Raw genomic sequence first — 17,679 nt, forward strand, 5'->3', positions numbered from 1 at the left:
TAGCTCTCACACAAAGCCAGCATTTTGACTGCTGCCAGATTTACATTATTTGCACATGAAAATGAAACCACACTATGATATAGTACTTGAAACCACACAATGATGTAGTACTCTACATATTGCACTTACAGATTCTCAGTTCTGTATGTATTTGGAAGGCACAGTCCATTGCTTTTTCTGTTGGGATTTCTAAAGGTAAAAAAAAAAAAAAAAAAAAAAAGCAATTTACAAAACCAGAAGCAAATATTACAGTTCTGCTAGGTATAAGGCATGATTCTCTTAGGAGTGGCTTTAACTTTTTTTTTTTTTTTTGTAGAAGGATTACAAAGAAGCATAATTACATGTACACGTCCTCCTGAAAAGAAATATAATAAGCTCAATTTAATCCTTTTGAGGGAGTTGCAGGAGAGATTCAAGGCAATTCACCTCTAGATTAAGAAAGTGTGAAAATAACTCTTTATGCTCCCACAAGAAAGCCATAACAAACCTGAAAACCTGCTATAAAAACATACATGTGTTTTGCCAGCTGACCAAGACACGTAGTCCTAGATTCAGGGCAGAACAGGAGCTTTCCTGTCCAGCCCACAAGGAGGATCAGTGACAGCACAGCATCACCCGTCTGTTGTTAGGAAGGAAATGTTTTGGGAGCAAAGAACAAAGCTTACACAAACATACTGAATCAATGAATGCCAGAATTTAATATCCTGAGCTTTTGTTGTGTTGCATAATTTAGCAGGAGATGGCTACCAGGATTAAGTGGTGGCAAACACTTTTGCCCTGAAAATGTCAAGACAAATGATCATTGACTATGCACAGCCTGGCAAGGCACAGGTTAAAACCCTATCTCCAACAGCCAGGGGCCCTGCAGCTGCTGGCAATTAGGCTTGTCAGCATTCCTCCCAAAAGCTCCTGCTGGCATATGAAAACCAGGGGTAATTGGGAGCAGCAGTCATCTTCCTCGAGGCAGGAAGCCTGTGGGAGCAGGACTGAGCTGCTGGGTGTGTGGGGTGGCTGGGCTGGTGGGCTCCTCAGCAAGCATCCCTGTGAGCCTGACAAGCAGTGGGAAACTGGAGCTTGTTTTGCTTTGGGCTTTGCTCTGACTGGCAGCTGGGAGCGGGCTGTGGCCATTTCAGATGTCTTCTGAGATGCTGGCCTTGCTCCGCTGCCTGGAGATTTCAGCAATCTGTGCTGCTGCAGGGACATCCTCTTGGCTTTGTGGGTGGGGGTGTTCTTATCACAGGTTCCTAATAATTTCACGCACTTTTCACTCAAGGGCACTCTTGTGTTCCCAGAGTCCCAGAGACTGCAGAAAGCTTGCCTTGTCCCTCCAGGGAGAGTGCTGCCCATCGGGTCTATATCAGCCTGGAAAGCAAGGCTGAATGCCATCAGCTAACAGAGGGCTGGGACTGGAGAGAGCAGTTGCCCTTTCTCTCTTCCAGTTCAATTTAATATGATGACTAATTGACTGTGATCGAATAAAACAGTCATCGTTATCCAGGACTCGAGCAATGAAGCTTTGAGAATGCTGGTGTGGAAAGAGCAATTTCTGCTTAGTGCAGAAGGGAGTGGTGTGTACTCTCTTTGTGCTAAAAAGAAAAATGAAGGGAAAAACAGACAAAACACCCACCTAACACCCCACTATATCCTGAAAGCTTTAGGGCAATATCCAGGACTTGGGCATAAAGAGTATAATAACTCCTGGGTTGCCAAAGTTCAGATGCTGGAAATCCCTTCTCAACAGTCAGCTAATCCTTGCAGTACCCAAATTCCACAAACATGTCAGGTTTTCGCTTTGTTTCCTGGAGAATGGCACACGGTTTTACCTCTGATGTGTCAAGAGGTATTTAGTCCTATCCACGACTGAATAGCTGCTGACCTATTTCTTACAACGATCTGAAAAAGGTGCCTCCTTTTGGCATTTCTTTGCCTACCCTTGTGTGAGCAGGGTCTGAGAGCTTTGCTCTGGAGGCACCCACCAGACCACGGGTCCTGTGTGAATCAATGCCAGGGTCTTCTTGCTCAAAAGTAGTCAGCAAAGTGTTTGTACTCCTGTTAGTGCTGAGCTGTTTGGAGCGTTTGCTGCAAATCAGGAAGAAACAGGTTCAATTTTCATGCTAGTTGGAGTTAAAACCTGACCCTGCTGGCAGAGTGGCCCCATCTTCTCCAGAGCAGAGCACCATGCAGAAATGGTTCCTGTTCTGACAGCCACAACAAAAACAAGGCATTCAGATGCTATGCCTGGTCCAAGTGCTTCTCTGTGTCTTTTATCCAAAAGCTCCTTCACGGAGAAAGGCAGCTTGTGGCAGAAGCCTGCACATTTGTGTATAAGCACATCTTTATGAGCCCATTTGGGAAAGGGTGGCTTAAGTAAAGAGAGAGTAGTCAGTCTCTCTCTAATTACTGACCAAAAGTAATTGGTCAAAGCTGGGGGGATTATATTTCTGTCCAACGTCCTTGCTTGTTTGAGCATCCTTCTTGCCAGGTCCCATAGCATGGAGACCAATTCTGGAATTCCTGAATCAGTTAAAGGCCTGAAAAGAGCACGGCTGCTTGTCCAAGTAAGCTTGCAGAAAATGCTACTTTTTAAACCAGCAGCTGCTTAGGAAAACCTAGCCAAGGCTCAGAAAAAGGCAGGAACACAGGATTTGTTTAACATGGTTACCCTGGAGAGAAGAGCGCCAGCACAGCTCCCTGATTCAGGGGGGAAGCACAATTTCTCTGTCAAAAATGATGCAAAGTGTTATACAAGGTGCCACTCTTTTTTTTTTTTTTTTTTTTTTTTTTTTTGAATGGTTTCTTGAGATCTGAAAGCCCAGCAAAGCAAGAATGGATCCATCTCTTTACTAGGATGCTCTGCACAGAGTTGCCTGTGGACTTCACACTGGTCAGCCCAATGATCTGTGTGGATGGGTGACCTGAGCAGCCCCACGGCATGACTAATGCTGCCTGCTGGAGCTGAGTGGGGCTTCTAGTGATAGGACAAGGGGTAATGGCTTTAGGCTAAAAGAGGGTATGTTTAGATTAGATATTAGGAAGAAATTCTTCACTCCGAGGATGGTGAGGCACTGGCACAGGCTGCCCAGAGCAGCTGTGGATGCCCCATCCGTGGAGGTGCTCAAGGCCAGGCTGGATGGGGCTTTGAGCAGCCTGGTCTGGTGGGAGGTGTCCCTGCCCATGGCAGGGGGGTTGGAACCAGATGGCTTTAATGTCCCCTCCAACCCAAACCGTTCTGTGATTCTCGCCTGGGGCTGGATGCACAGGGAGAGTGAGAGCTGGAGACAAAAACATGAAGCAACTCAGGTTCCTGGGAGGCTTTTTAGACTTCGAGTTTTGAGTATGAATTACATATTGTACTTCCTTAAGTCAACTTCTGCTCCCTTAAAACAGCTTAGGGCACAATTTCACCACTTTAAAGAAGCCTATGTACTTAACTCATATAAATAAATTACACTCCTTCAAATTTATTCATGATGCAATAATGCATCAGAATCATAGAATCATTTAGGTTGGAAAGACCTCCAAGATCATCAAGTCCAAATGAAGACATAGTTTTCAGCAATTCAACAATGAATTTTTTATGGGATTGTCTGCTTTATCAGTAAAGTGGGTCACTATGGAAGGAACAGGAGTCCTTCTGTTTTTACACTTATTTCTGAAAGGTAATAAGCTCAGTCTATTAGACACACAGAATAATGATATAGGAGAAAAGAAAGAAAAATTTAGACTCAGGAAAAGAGAATTCTCTATTGCTGATACTCCGTGTGACAGGAGATTATTTTTAATGTGTGAAGTGACCCAGTAACGTGGAATTTCACACAAATTTCACACTTTCTTCCACGTACTAGAGGGAATTATTCTTAGAAATATAGCTGCTTAAAGAAAAGGGGGAAGGGGGAACACGACTCAACAAATTGAGGGGTTGGTATTTCCTCTGATGTGAGCAATGAGCTTGTAGGTGGGAGTATGAACCCCACTCCTCTCTCTGTCTGCTCTCCTTGCTCTTTCAGGTTTGTGGAAATATATTCAGCTACCTTCTCTGCCACCAAAGCAGGCATGAAAGGAGAGGTGTGGGATGAACAGAGTGCGTGCTCTGCTCCTCTCCTCATCTTCCAGAGAAGCTGAGCTCACTGGGGAGGGGAGCAATTTACTGGCAGTAATTGCCATCCCAGCCTCTCCTCTCTGTCTCCTTTGAGCAAGAAAGACCAAGGGAGGTTTGTGTCACTCGAAGGGCTTGTCTTCACAGCAGTGCTAGCTGAAGACAGCGCGCAGAGCATGGCCCAGCAGAATGCAGATCCCTGTGCAAAGCCCCTGGCCAGCCCCAGAAAGCTCTGAAGATGAGCGAGTTGGCCTGGGGGAGGGGGAGTGAGGAAGCTCAAGTCCTGCTCATGCTTGAACTGTAAATGCAGAGGGCATGCAGCTACAAGCTGCTGATGAGCTGTCACTCATCTGATGTTAATCCAGTCAGTCTAATGCCAATGAAATAACTATGCTGTTAGACCATCCTTATACAAAGTGATCAGCTCACTTGGGAGGAGCTATCTTATAGATAGATAACCTAAGCCAACTTCACCGTGAGGACCAGTTACTTCTGGAGGCACTTCTGCAGCCAGGCAATTTACAAAAACTCCTTCATGTGCCATTCCCAGGGCCAGAGGGTTAAAAGCAAACCTTACTTTCCTTCGTAAGTAGATTCCAAAAATCAGACTGCATACTATTCAGTACACAGACTGTGTACTATTCGTCTGTTTTAGGTTTAACAAGTGCGAATGCTAACAGTTGAAAAAAGGCTAAGAAAACACTTTTGTTTACAGTACTGAGTGTTGCTGTTCTTTGAGTAAAAACTATCCTGACACAGAAAAGAGAATGGGGCACAATAGGCATCAACCAACTGTACGAAAGGATGCCAGACTTTATGCAAGATGTTTGTTTTTACAGCTGGCTCATGAAGTGTAACACCTGTACTATGTTTTACAGTGACAAGTTGCTAAGAAAACAGCTGCTCTTGGAGCAATATTTTCATTTGCTTTTTTTTTTTTTTTTTTCTCCTCCCCCTCTGCTTCCTCTTCAGATAATGGCTCTGGGTCAGGAGAAGGAGGTGAGTACCCAACCCCCATTACACATGCTTTTAGTCTCTTTTAGTATACATTTATCTGTGTCTGTTTTACGTAAGGGACTGCTGTAGTACAGGAATTAAGGAAAAGTTATGATAACTTAAAAATAAGCTTGCATGCTGTAGTGTTTTTGTGAGTATCTCAGAACAGTATTTTTACAGAAACAGTTTGTAGTGTGCATTTGACTCTTTCAGATATGACCTATATCATTTTTCATTTGTTTCATGCATGCTAAAACGGTATTGCCAGCAATGTAGTGTAATAGGTCTATACTAAACCACCATTTCACCTTTATCTCACTCCTGGAAATGTCTATCCACAATAAATGTCTTGCTTATTTATTTCCTTGCATGCATTTCCTTAGTGTATGCAATATCTAGTTATCACTTTATCCTTGGCAAACATGTTGCCTAAAAATGTGCAAAGATTACAGTAAGATATGTTTTTAATAAATATTTTAAATGTTCTGTTCAAAGCTGTGTATTCAAAGAGGGCAAATAGCACAACTGGTCCTAATGGAAGTGTCCCTGTCTTTGAACACATCTTAACCTCCTTCCAGTGGTTAAAAATGTTAAAAAATATGCAATTTTATCTTAATTTTGTCATTGATACTAGTAGCAAGAATACATATAGAATGAAAACATGTGAGATATATCACAGAATCATAGAATGGCTTGGGTTGGAAGGGACCTCAAAGATCACCCTATTCCAACCCCATTGCCATAGGCAGGAATGCCACCCACTAGATCAGATTGCTCAGGGCCTCATCCAACCTGGCCTTGAACACATTACGTGTTGCAGTGTATACTGATGGGACTGACTGTATACAAGTCACTGTGTTTGACACCTCATTTTAAGCACACATTGTCCAAACAACGTCCCCTCAAAGCTCTCAGGGACCTTAGGTTTTCATATCTGTTTCTTAATGGGCTATATGAACAGCAGGAGGCTCTGTTGGCCTGGTCCAGACATCCTTTCCTCCCCTGTGTGCTGTGGTGGGCTGTGCACTGCCTGGGGACAGACAGGTGGGCAGCACGTGGGGCAGGGCCCCATCATCCCTGGGGCACTCCCATGAGAAATGCCGGGCACACAGTGAGCGGTGCTTGCTAAGGCTGTCTGAAGAGATGTTTCACCAGGATATGCAAGGTCCTATCTCTAAGTGACACGATGTTGTGTTACCTCAACCCATCTAGTACAGTTTGAAATATTGGAAGCCTCACGTGTGCAGCTATGTGAAAATGTAATGACCAATGATCACTGTGTGATTAAGCACAACATTTAACTTTCCAGAAACCAGGAGCTAGCTCTTTTCTTTTATTAATGTAAAAAGGCAAGGCATTTCCCATGGCTTTAATAACTTGCTACCAGAAAATTCGTGGGCTGCTGGTAGCACACAGCCATTCTCATGTGCTTTCTTTTGGTTTGCGTTGTTTTCTTCCGAGCTGTACCTGAAGGACCAATTTTCTGCTCAAGCAATGCCTCGTGTTACCTTCACTGGTGATTTTCTTCTGATGCTTTTCTTCCTGAGCTTGCATCATGCTCTTTCCCCAGCTCTGCTTGCTTCCCACTTTGTTACCCAGCTTGTTATTCCCCTACAGCTGCTCCCTGCAAGCTGCAAGTTGCTTGCCTCAGTATTACTATGCACTTCTTATGGGAGACAGATGACAGTAATTTAGCCCACCTCCGACTTTTATTTTTGCTACAGTTATAGAAATGCTTGAATGCTGTTGGAAATTTTTGTAGTATTTCCCCAATCAGATACAAAAATCCCCATTAAGTCTCTTGTAAATTTTACTGTGTTGGTCTGGAGTAGATGACTGACAGATGTGGGGATTCTTTGGGCTATTTTAATAACAATTTGGAAAAAAGTAGGACAGAACATTCTGTCTTTCGTTGGCTACTCACTGATGAGATGAAAAATACAAGTTCATATATATTTGTTGCTTGATTTGGGGCAGGAGATTGCACACATTTTCTCTTGGTAAGAGAGTCCCAAACAGCATCTCCCTTGGCTTTTGCTTTTGTAGCTGTTCTCACTTAAAATATCAACTGAACCTGGAGGAAGGAGACAGCCTGGAGGTTGAAAGGATGCATGCTTCAGAAGGGCTTTGTTAACTGGGACTCAGTGCGCCAGTGAATTATAATTATTTATGCAAAATAGGATAGCATTAGTTGAAGAGATTTGGTGGTCTCTCCAGGCTGCTTTGTAGAAGTGGTTAGTGCATCATCTTGGGGACGGAATATGCACATTCTGTTCACTTTGGGCAGAGAGAGAAGAATTGTATCTGGCTCCCTTTACCTCATGCAAGTGCCTTGGGTATTCTTCTTGGGTATTGAATAAAAAAGGGACAACGTACTTGCTATCACTACTTCCTTCAGCAGTTTTGTGATGTTAGTCCTTCATTTCTTCAGTGAAGGACTTCATTTCTTCAATGAAGTGTTCCCACTTTTGTCCAGTATGAAAAAAAGTTGTTTATGGTTCTTAATTTTAGGTAGAAAAAATATTTTAAATTACAAGTAATTGTAATTCTTGCCAGTTGGGACTTTTTTTTTTTCCTTTTTTTTCTTCTTTTTCTTTAGATACATCTAGGCCTAATTAGTGATACAGTGAACTACTGCTTTTCCCATCTACCTTTGTCACTAAACTGGTAGTAGTACTTCTACAGAACTGTCTGGCTAGTCTTCAGTACATTGAGTCATTTTCTGTGCCTGGATCCTTCAAAGGATGGAATCTACTGTTACTTTGATTATTGACCTCTGTTCTGGCCAAAAACTCAAGATCATTATTGTACTCAGAATATTTTCATATCTGGATGTGTTTTTATTCCATTATTCAAGTAACTGTAAAAGTGTCACAAGAAGACATTAAAGACATCAAAGATGTATTACATGTTAAGGAAATTTAGAATTAAAACATATTTTGAAAAGAATGCTCAACCTGTTGAGGCAGGAATTATTCAGGATCCCAAGAAGAGAAAGTCCAGCTACAGGACTGATTCGAGCACAGCACAGATCCTTCCTGGCCCACCCTTCCCCATTTTCTTCCAAAGGAAACCAGAACATGCTGAGATATAATAATCACCCAGGCTTCACAGTTTAATAGCATAGTCTTGGCTCAGAGTGCACAAATGGGGACTAGGTTGAGTAGGTTATATGCCCTGTGGGTTAGACGTAGATGCTGCTTGTAAAAAGCAGTGTAAGTGAGGCAAGATCCTGCAAGTGCGTGAACAAGCTTGCTTTAAAATTTCTGTTTTCTTTTTAGGATTTACATTTCCAGATGTTAATCACAGAATCGGTGTTTGCTTTGTTTCCTATACATGCAATTAGTGGGATTGTGCATGCACCAGTGATGCTTGCACATACGAAACGGATGAGTGTAGCTACTTGTACACGTTCAGGAAGCACTGTCATTGTTCTGCACAAGATGTACTGTTTGCTGGTAGGTTTTTAAATCTGAAGGAAAGAACTGGAAAAGTGTCTGGATTCTGCTCTGTAGTTGCTACAGATCTGCTGGTGACAGTTTCCTCTGCTTAAATTAGCTGCATGCCTCCCATGCGGCTGAGATTTGTGCTAGTGGTTCACGTTGTTCTGTTTCATTTTCCAGATGCATAGCAAGCTCATTAATGATTCTGAAATTTGACTTCATGCAGAATTTCCCTCCTACTCCAAAGCTGCATGATGTTAAATGCGTTAATTTTAATGTCAAAAAAGTATATTTAAAACTGATTAAAAAACAAACACTCACACACACACTAAAAACCTCTTCCTCAAAGACTATTTCAGACAATATCTTGCCTTAGAAGTTTTTATGCGTGACAAAAATGCTAAAGACTGTGGAACTACTGATCCAGATTCTCTCCCAAATCATATTTACAGTTACAAAGATAGGAGATTTTAGTAAAAGAATTAGGATTGGGAGATTTTTTTCAGTACAACTGAATGAAATAAAGGAACATCAGTTTTAAGGGTGACAGAATCGTCTAGTTGCCCTCTGACTTGCTGGGTAAACAATTTCCATTTCCTATGGTCTGACAGCACAGTATTCATAAAGAGTTGCAATCAAGTTACTCATTTTGCTTATTCCAGAAGTCTGAACCTTCAATTAGCATAATAAAAATTACAGTTATGAAACCAAGCTGTTGATCACTTGTGGCAATGGGTATCCTGATGCCACTTCTAAGAATAGTATGCATTATTAATTCAGAAATGAGAGAAATTTCAAAACCCTCATTGCTCTACCATTATGTTTCACCCCTACAGAAAACAACATCAGAGAGTGGGACTCAGCCCTACAAATGTCTCCTAGTTAAGGTCACAGCTGATAACTGTGGGATACATTAGATTTGCATCTAAGATATGGGCTTCTCACAGTAACATAATATGAATTATTCTGCAAGTTCCTTATTCTGAAGAACACATTCATAAACATGGCTCCTGATCCATTTTCTTTAATCTGTGATTTGTTACTGTTTGAGATAGAACTGGTGAAAGAGAAACCACAGTCTCAGATTCATATTCATCTCTGCCAGCAGTAAATTGTAACACTATTTGGCCTGCTGGATGTAGTTCCACAACTGATAGATCAGGACGCAAAAAAGGGCCACATGTACATACAGGAGAAAAATGTCTTGCTTGCATGCCACAGGTTGCTTTTTCTAACATGAATTTTCCCTTTAAGAATTTTATTACTGGTGGAACCTGCCACATTCTCCCTATAAAAAGAACTGTTCTGACCCAGTAAAGTAGCCTCAGGAAGATTAACTTTCATAGGATTACATGAATATGAATAAGGGTAAGCCTTCACCATATTTTCTTCAAGGAACTTTCTATGTGAAAATAGCTTTTTTTCCTCAGTTTTACAACTTGAGAGTAGCCAAGAAGGTCCAAGAAAGGAGCAGTCATCTTAGTGATCTTCATGCCCTCTCATAATGCAAAGAGCTGTCAGTCAATGTTCCTGGCCAGGCAGAAGCCCTGTCACTAAGCTGAAGTGCCCTCTATGTTCAGAAGCCTTCAGTCTTGCTTTAACTCAATATTCTGTCAATATTTTAAAAAGATCCCACAACTACATTGCCCAACTAGAAGTGAGACAGCTCTAAGAGAAATTGGAGCCACTGCTCTAAAATCTGTTCAGACTTACAATCACAAGATACCTTTTTAGAAGAAATTTTGGCCCACTGCAGATGGGAACATCGATTCTGAAAGGAAAGCTTTTTGAAGACAAATATGGTTCCCATTTTTATTTTTATTTTTTTTGGTAAAAGATATTGGTGACAAAGGTAATTTGCTTTCATCTGGCAGCATCCTTATTTGTAAGGCTTTTTTGGTTGTACTTTCCATCTGGCATGCAGGCATAGTGCAGTAACTTTTGAAGGAGAGCCCTATTTCTTCTGAGTTCCCAAGTCCCGTGTTTGCAAAACTTTCACTTCTGAGCAGGTCTTCCTGTCCCCCTCTATGTAAAGGCCCTTCTGCCTCTTGCTCCGATTCTTCATTTGTTTCTGTTTGATACTGCAAGCAAGTGCCAGTTGCAATGCTGACTTAGTGTTACAGTCTTTGCAAGGATGTGTTGAAAACCATCAGCATGTATTATGCACGCCACCACACAGCTAAGAAATGCCAATGGCTTTTCAAACCAGCTTCTCGGAGGCAAACCAGTGTCCTAGAAGAGGCAGGTTCAGTGGTATAGTAACATACCTACAAGGCTGAGATTTCTAACACTCCTACTATGCTCATGACATTAATTTTTCATTCCTTTTGTTCATAGTGTGTCTGTAACTAAGCAAAAGGCACTTTTGATATAAAAAAAAATGCAGTAGTTAGACAGATGGCACCCAATCATTTCAGGCTTTTAAGCTAAGGAAATAACATGCTTGCAATACATATAACTAAGTTAATTATTATTAAAATAATTTGTTTTGAATTTCTAATCCCTCTGAAACCTAATAGCTAAAGTATCTTGTGATGAACGTCTAGCAGATTGCATTTAGTAATTAATAAATTGATATACAGTATGTGCTTTTTAGCAGGCTGCCATCTGTTCCTTCCCCTCACTGGGGACAACACTTATCCAATAATTGTCACACAGTCAGGGTGGTATAAACAGATATGGTTTAGAACCTCAAATAATTTTCTTTCTTTTTTTTTTTTTTTTTAATTTTAATTTGTGATAATGCTACTGATTTATTTTAATGTATTTTAATATGACTGCAGGAGCTTGACGGTGATTAACACCCTGGATAGGAGGTAATATCACATCTTTTAGGCATATTTCTATAATGGTGAGTGATTTAGAGAGATGTAAGTGCTGATTCCATCACATGGTTTGTCACTGAGTATCACTGTAACTTCAAATAGCCCTATTTATTTATATCCCCAGTAGGTAAAATTAATCAAACTAGGTAAAATCTCCAAATTAAAATTTCCAAGAATTACTGTAACTTCAGCTAAAGTTCAGCAAGGCAGAGGCAAGAGCCTGAATGTTCAGGCCTTGTTTTGGTGAGACCTTGCCTTTAGCAGGGATTTCAGGAGCAAGAGTGCCTGTTTAGAAGGATGCAGGGGCCAGGGGTACAGAAAGACAGATTCCTCCTGCTTTCTGGACAGGATCACTGCTAAGAAAAGAGCAGATTCTTCTTATGCAGCCTTAATAGGGCCTGCAGAACTGCATGTGGAGTCTTCCTGAAATTGTGGGATGTCTCCCTTGGTGTCTGATGACTTCCCTGTCCTTTCCATTTTCCACCACTATCCATTTATGCATAATTTCCCTAGTGGTTTTTCTGACATTGTTGTGTCTTCCTTTGGAGAAAAAGGAGTTTGCTGCATTTGAAACAAGACAGTGGAGAGAACGGGTATTAAATTTCTCCAGCCAGAGGGTCTTGCAGTATGAAAGCTGATCCAGCTCTTACAGTAGATTTCCCCAATGTCATCTGCAGTGTGGTTATGCATAGAAGCAAAATAGAAGCTTGAGTTGTCAGATGTGTAAAATCTATAAGACATAACAAGGGTAGCGGTGGTAGGCAGTCTTGCAGTGTGTGGCCTTGAGTCATTTGCTTGTGCACATCCTCAAGTCCTGCACACACTCTCATTATAATAACCACTGGGCAAACATATTGCCATAGCTGGGCTGTGATTAAGATACCAACTTCAAACTCAACATCTTCAGGCAACTCAATCATAAACAGACCAGGCATCCTTTTATTAAATCTGTACTGCCTATTCTTACAAAATCAAATTTTAAAGGCTTCTGTCTTTACTGGAGCATGCTTATATAGAATCACAGAATAGCTCAGTTTGCAAGGGACCTTAAAGATCACCCAGTCCCAACCCCCCTGCCATAGACAGGGACACCACTCACTAGATCAGGTTGCTCAGGGGCTCATCTCACCTGGCCTTGAACACCTCCAGGGATGGGGCATTCACAACCTCTTTGAGCAACCTGTTCCAGTGCCCCAACACATTTTGAGAGAAGAATTTCCTCCTAATCTCTAATCTAAATCTCTCCTTTAGTTTAAAACCATTCCCCCTAATCCTGTCATTATCTGATTGAGCTCCCAAACTTCTTTCTAGGTCCTCCTCAAGTACTGAAAATTTGCAGTGAGGTCCCCCCAGAACCTTCTCTTCTGTAAATCGAACAGCCCCAGCTCTCTCAGCCTTTCTTAATAGAAGAGATGATCCAGCCCCTTGATCATCTTTGTGGCCCTCCTCTGAACGCTCTATAACACATTCACATCCTTCTTGTGTTGGGAGCTCCAAACCTGGGTGCAGTACTCTGCATGGAGCCTCACAAGGGCAGAGCAGAGGGGGACAATCACCTCCCTTGACATATTGGCCACTCCTCTTTTGATGCAACCCCGGATGCAGTTGTCCTTCTGGGCTGCAAGTGCGCACTGCTGGCTCATGGTGATCTTTTCATCCACCAGAACCCCCAGGTCCTTCTCTGCAGGGCTGCTCTCAATGAGTTCTCCCAGTGAGTTTTTCTCCTAGTCTGTGCTCATGTCTGGGATTTCCCTGGCCCAGGTGTAGCACCTTGCACTTGGACTAGTTGAACCTCATTAGGTCCTTGTGGGCCTACTTCTCAAGCTTGTCCACATCCCTTTGGATGACATCCCTTCCTTCTGTTGTATCGACTGCACCGCTCAGCTTGGTGTCATCTGCAAACTTACTGAGGGTGCACAAAATCCCACTGTCTATGTCATTGTTAAAGATATTAAACAGTACCAGTCCCAGGACAGACCCTTGAGGGACACCACTCATCACCAGTCTTCATTTGGACATAGAGCTATTGACCACCACTCTTTGGATACAACCTTCAAGCCAGCTCCTTAACCACTGAATGGTCCACCTATCAAATTCATCTCTCTCCAATTTGGAGACCAGGATGTCATGTGGTACTGTGTCAAAGGCTTTGCAGAAGTCCAGGGAGATGACATCAGTCAGTCTTCCCTTGTCAACTGATGCAGTCACTCCATTGCACAAAGCCACCAAATTGGTCAGGCGTGATTTGCCTTTGATGAAGCCATTCTGCCTCAGATCACCTCTGTCTTGCCACATGCCTTGACATTGCTTCCAAGATGATCTTTTCCATGATCTTTGCAAGCACAGAGATGAGGCTCACTGAGCTGTAGTTCCCCAAGTCCTCCTTTCTACCCTTTTTAAAAAGGGGCATGGTGTTTCCATTTTTCCACTCACCAGGGACTTCGCCTAACTGCCAGGACTTCTCAGCTATGATCGCTCTTGATCAGGAGGCCTGTAGAAGACCCCAACCACAAGCTGTCCTTTATTGGTGTGGTCATTAACTTTCACCCACAAGTTCTCAACCTGTCCTGTTATACCTGTTATATCTGCAGCACAATGTACTGCACAGAGAAAATATCTTTCAGCAAGGTATAGCTCTCCAGACTACCAAGCTAGGCATTTCTGAGTAGTTTGATAGGAGAACAGGGCCTTCCACATTTGTAAATATTGCTTTTGTATAAGAGCCAGCAGTGTGGTCAAAATTTATCAAGACACTGCTTGCCAAAAATTTGGGATAGCTAAGACTTGTTTTAAATATATATGTACAAGCAAAAGAGCAAGTTTGCAGCCTTGTTTTAAATTATGGGGACAATCTCCACTTTAACTAGTGTGTCATTAATGTTGCCCTAAAAATTAATGGAAGAGAGGATAAGTTACTATACAGTTGAGTGAACTGCAGACTGTAATGTGTGATGCTATGGACTGTAATTTTGAAAGGAATTTTCAGTGCTGGCTGTACTGAGGGCATCAGTATGATTTCAGGGGTTTTCTTCTGTACTTAAAGCAGAAGAGAATTTGCTGCAGTGCTTACTATTTTTCCTAAATCATTCCTAACATTTTCAAGATTAGTTGCTGCCATGAGATAGCACATCAGTAAAAATCACTGTACTCCAAAACCAGATAAGAATTGGTTTTCAGAGGGGCTTTCCCAGACAAGGGAATAGTTATTGCATTCATACATGGCTACAGAGCAGCTGCAGCTCTCCAGAAGCTCCCCCCATTTCACTGTGAACAGTGATAAATATAGGTATAGCGGAGCTCCCTTTCCAGGCCACGCCTCAGGGCAGACCAAACTTCACCTTGACTCAGACTGATGCTTTTGCTTCAAGCCAGACATATTACAATTGTAGGAGCACACAAATGAGTTGCCAAGGGAAGCAATTTACTGCTGGCCTGTTCCTCCACAGCAATTGTCCATTTGCAGGCTCTTACCCTGCAGCTCCTAAGATAGAGCTGGCCATCTTCTGTAGAGGAATAATGACTTGAGGAGAAGTGTTAGGGGGTAATGCAGCTCAGAGAGACAACTGGGAGTCACAGATCCCATCCTTGTGCCTCATTTCTTTTGAAGGACAGAGCATTAATGAGGTGCTGACCTAACACACTAAAGAAAGCCTGAAAGAGAGAGAAAATGGGCTTTCACTCAACATGAAATTAAGATGTCAAGAGCAGAATTAATCAAGATACTAAAGAAAGTGAGGAGAAGAAATTCCGTAATCATCTATACATCAACATTAGAAGCCTGCATAATAAACAAGAGGAACTTGAATTGCTCATTTATGAACATATTTTGACCTAATTGATATTACTGAAAACTGCTGGGAATATTTGATTGATTGGAATATTAAAATTAATGGCTAAAACCTATTCAGAGACAATCAAATATGGAGGAGAAAGGAGAAGGGAGGGGCAATCTCTCAAGACGTGCATTGCCAATCTGGAGACACTTGCAACAGAGGTACTAATGCTCTCAAATAGTAATGAGTGAACTTATTTTAACAGCACACAGGTTAGGTACTGAAAATGTCTGCTACCTGTTCAGGCTGAAAAACCCCACAGCATTTATCTGTTCTGTATTGGTGGGAAAAGCTGAATATTTATTGAAGTATTTCAATCTAAATTATATGCAGTATCTCATGCTGCTGGTGCATCCTACAGTTGGTAATGAAAGAAGGTTCTAAAAAATATAAATGACTATTGTGTGACATGGAAATGTTGCATCAAAATGTGTTCATCTCTATTACACTTTGTCCTGACAGATGTAAATTAACAGTACCTGAGGTGTAGGTAATTACAACTTACATGTATTTAGTATGTGCAAACAGGATAATGTACAGATAAATAATTCTATAAACACAAGGACCAGGAAGTTCTAATCAAGAAAAAAAAAAAAAAAAAAGGCTACACTTTACACTTTTTCTGAAACATATGCATTTAAAGAAGATAGAGAAAGCAATTTTAGCAGAGGGGGAAGTTTACAGTGAATAGCATACATAAACAATGAGATTATGAAAATGAAAAGGTGTCAGGAGCATTTACAATGAGTAGAGCTGTATATAAGGTGTATATAAGTATAAATAAGGAAGGACATGCATATAAATGTGCATATTTGTTGCTTCTATAGCTCCATTACAAAACCAAAATGTTAATAGTGTAGCAAAAGTGCTTTATAAAGCCTTCTGTTTGTATTTGGAGATAAGTCATATAGTTTATATAGGAAAGATGAAGTATTTTTCATCCTAGTAGTACAGCAGAAGGATATTACACATCAAATGTTGAAAGTGTTTTGTAATCAGCAGGTCTGGCTGGTTTGTACCATAAAGCTTTAATGAGTAATGAGTTTTCTGGTCAGATCATGACTTTTTTGTTTCTTTTTCTTTGGTAGAACATTGAGAAATAAAGTACAAATATTTTGAGAAAAGATGAATGTGATGACCTGGAGAGCTGTAAGGGGTCATTTACTGGCATGGAAAAGTGAAACATGGCATTAAAGGACACTTTAGTATACCAAACACAGGCCTAGGAATGTGATACCTAGAAAAAAAAATCAAACCAGAAATAAGATGTAGATTTTTAAAGGTAAAAGAAAATTACCTCTACTGCAGTTTTCTGAGGGTGGTGATATAATTCCTACAGTGGCAATTTTTAAATAAAATTTGGATATGTATTCCTCCTTTAATGAATGTGTGCCATGTTTTAGAAAGGCATTAACTTGAGAGGCTCACATGCAGTCTTCCCCATGTAAGCCCAATAGACAGGTAGGAGAGAGACCTTTTCTTCAGGCCACATCCATGAAAATGAGGAAGGACTGTTGTCATTTCTTTTTCCTATTTAGATTTAAAGAATATAGCAATTTTTTAATTGGTGGTGTTTGATTTCCTCTTGCAACAGCACATAGAACTGCTATGAGAAAAGGAATCATTCTGTTTAGTTCTCTATTTGACAGCCTTATGTAGTCAGCCTTACATGAACATGATACTGTGATACATTGAAGAGTTTGTGACTACCTCTGCGAATTTCTGTGGTTCTTTTCCTTCTTTTCAGTCTCTCCATTAATGCTTTGTTAAAATAATAAAAAAATAAATAAATTTAAAAAAAAAAAGAAATAATTACAGTATAGTCATATTTCTCTTTTACTCAAGGGTTTTGATGTCCATGTCAACAGTAAGATTGGTGCAGATGTTTTTAGAATATTTGATTGATGTTCATGTCAACAGTAAGATTGGCGCAGATGTTTTTCAAATATTTGAGATAGTAATCTTACTTTTCAGGGGAAGTAACAGTTGTACTGGTTTCTTGTTACGATGACTTTCTTCTTTTAGTCCTGTACAACTAATCAGAGTAATCTGAAAAATATACCACAGCATATATAAGAGATGAGCGCAGTCTAAGTCTATCATCAGAAACAAAAAGAGGAAAAACGTAAGAATTAACTTTGCATAAGAATATCTCTAATTAAATACTGTCAAAGAAAACAGCTTTCAAATCCCCTCTACCTAATAGTCAAGAACATTAAAAGGCATGGGGTTTATATGTTATCAGTGCCAATTCATATTAAATGTGCCTGGGAGAAGTCAATGCCAATTCCATGTTTGGTGGAAGGAGAATACAGTGAAATTAACAATAAAGGAAGCGCCAATTAATAAATCAGCTGTATTTCCTGGGATGCATTCTTGTCATTGTTACAGTTCTACCAACCTCTAATTGCCTGATTTTGAAAGAGGGAGCACTATAAAGGTTAATAGCTTCATTATAAATACATGACTATAACTTCATGTTGACA

At 40.8% G+C, this 17,679-nt stretch overlaps 1 protein-coding gene across 1 annotated transcript in view; it reads left to right on the plus strand.

The window, feature by feature from the left end:
- TMEFF1 (transmembrane protein with EGF like and two follistatin like domains 1) overlaps nucleotides 1-17,679 on the plus strand; it is a 122,620-nt gene that overhangs the window by 76,899 nt on the left and 28,042 nt on the right. The window contains exon 4 of the mRNA XM_082754437.1: nucleotides 5,069-5,095. Coding sequence (XP_082610563.1) covers nucleotides 5,069-5,095 — 27 coding nt within the window. The remainder of the gene's footprint in view (nucleotides 1-5,068; nucleotides 5,096-17,679) is intronic.

Source organism: Aythya marila (genome assembly GCF_965140915.1).
Source record: "Aythya marila genome assembly, chromosome: 2".
NCBI lineage: Eukaryota > Metazoa > Chordata > Aves > Anseriformes > Anatidae > Aythya > Aythya marila.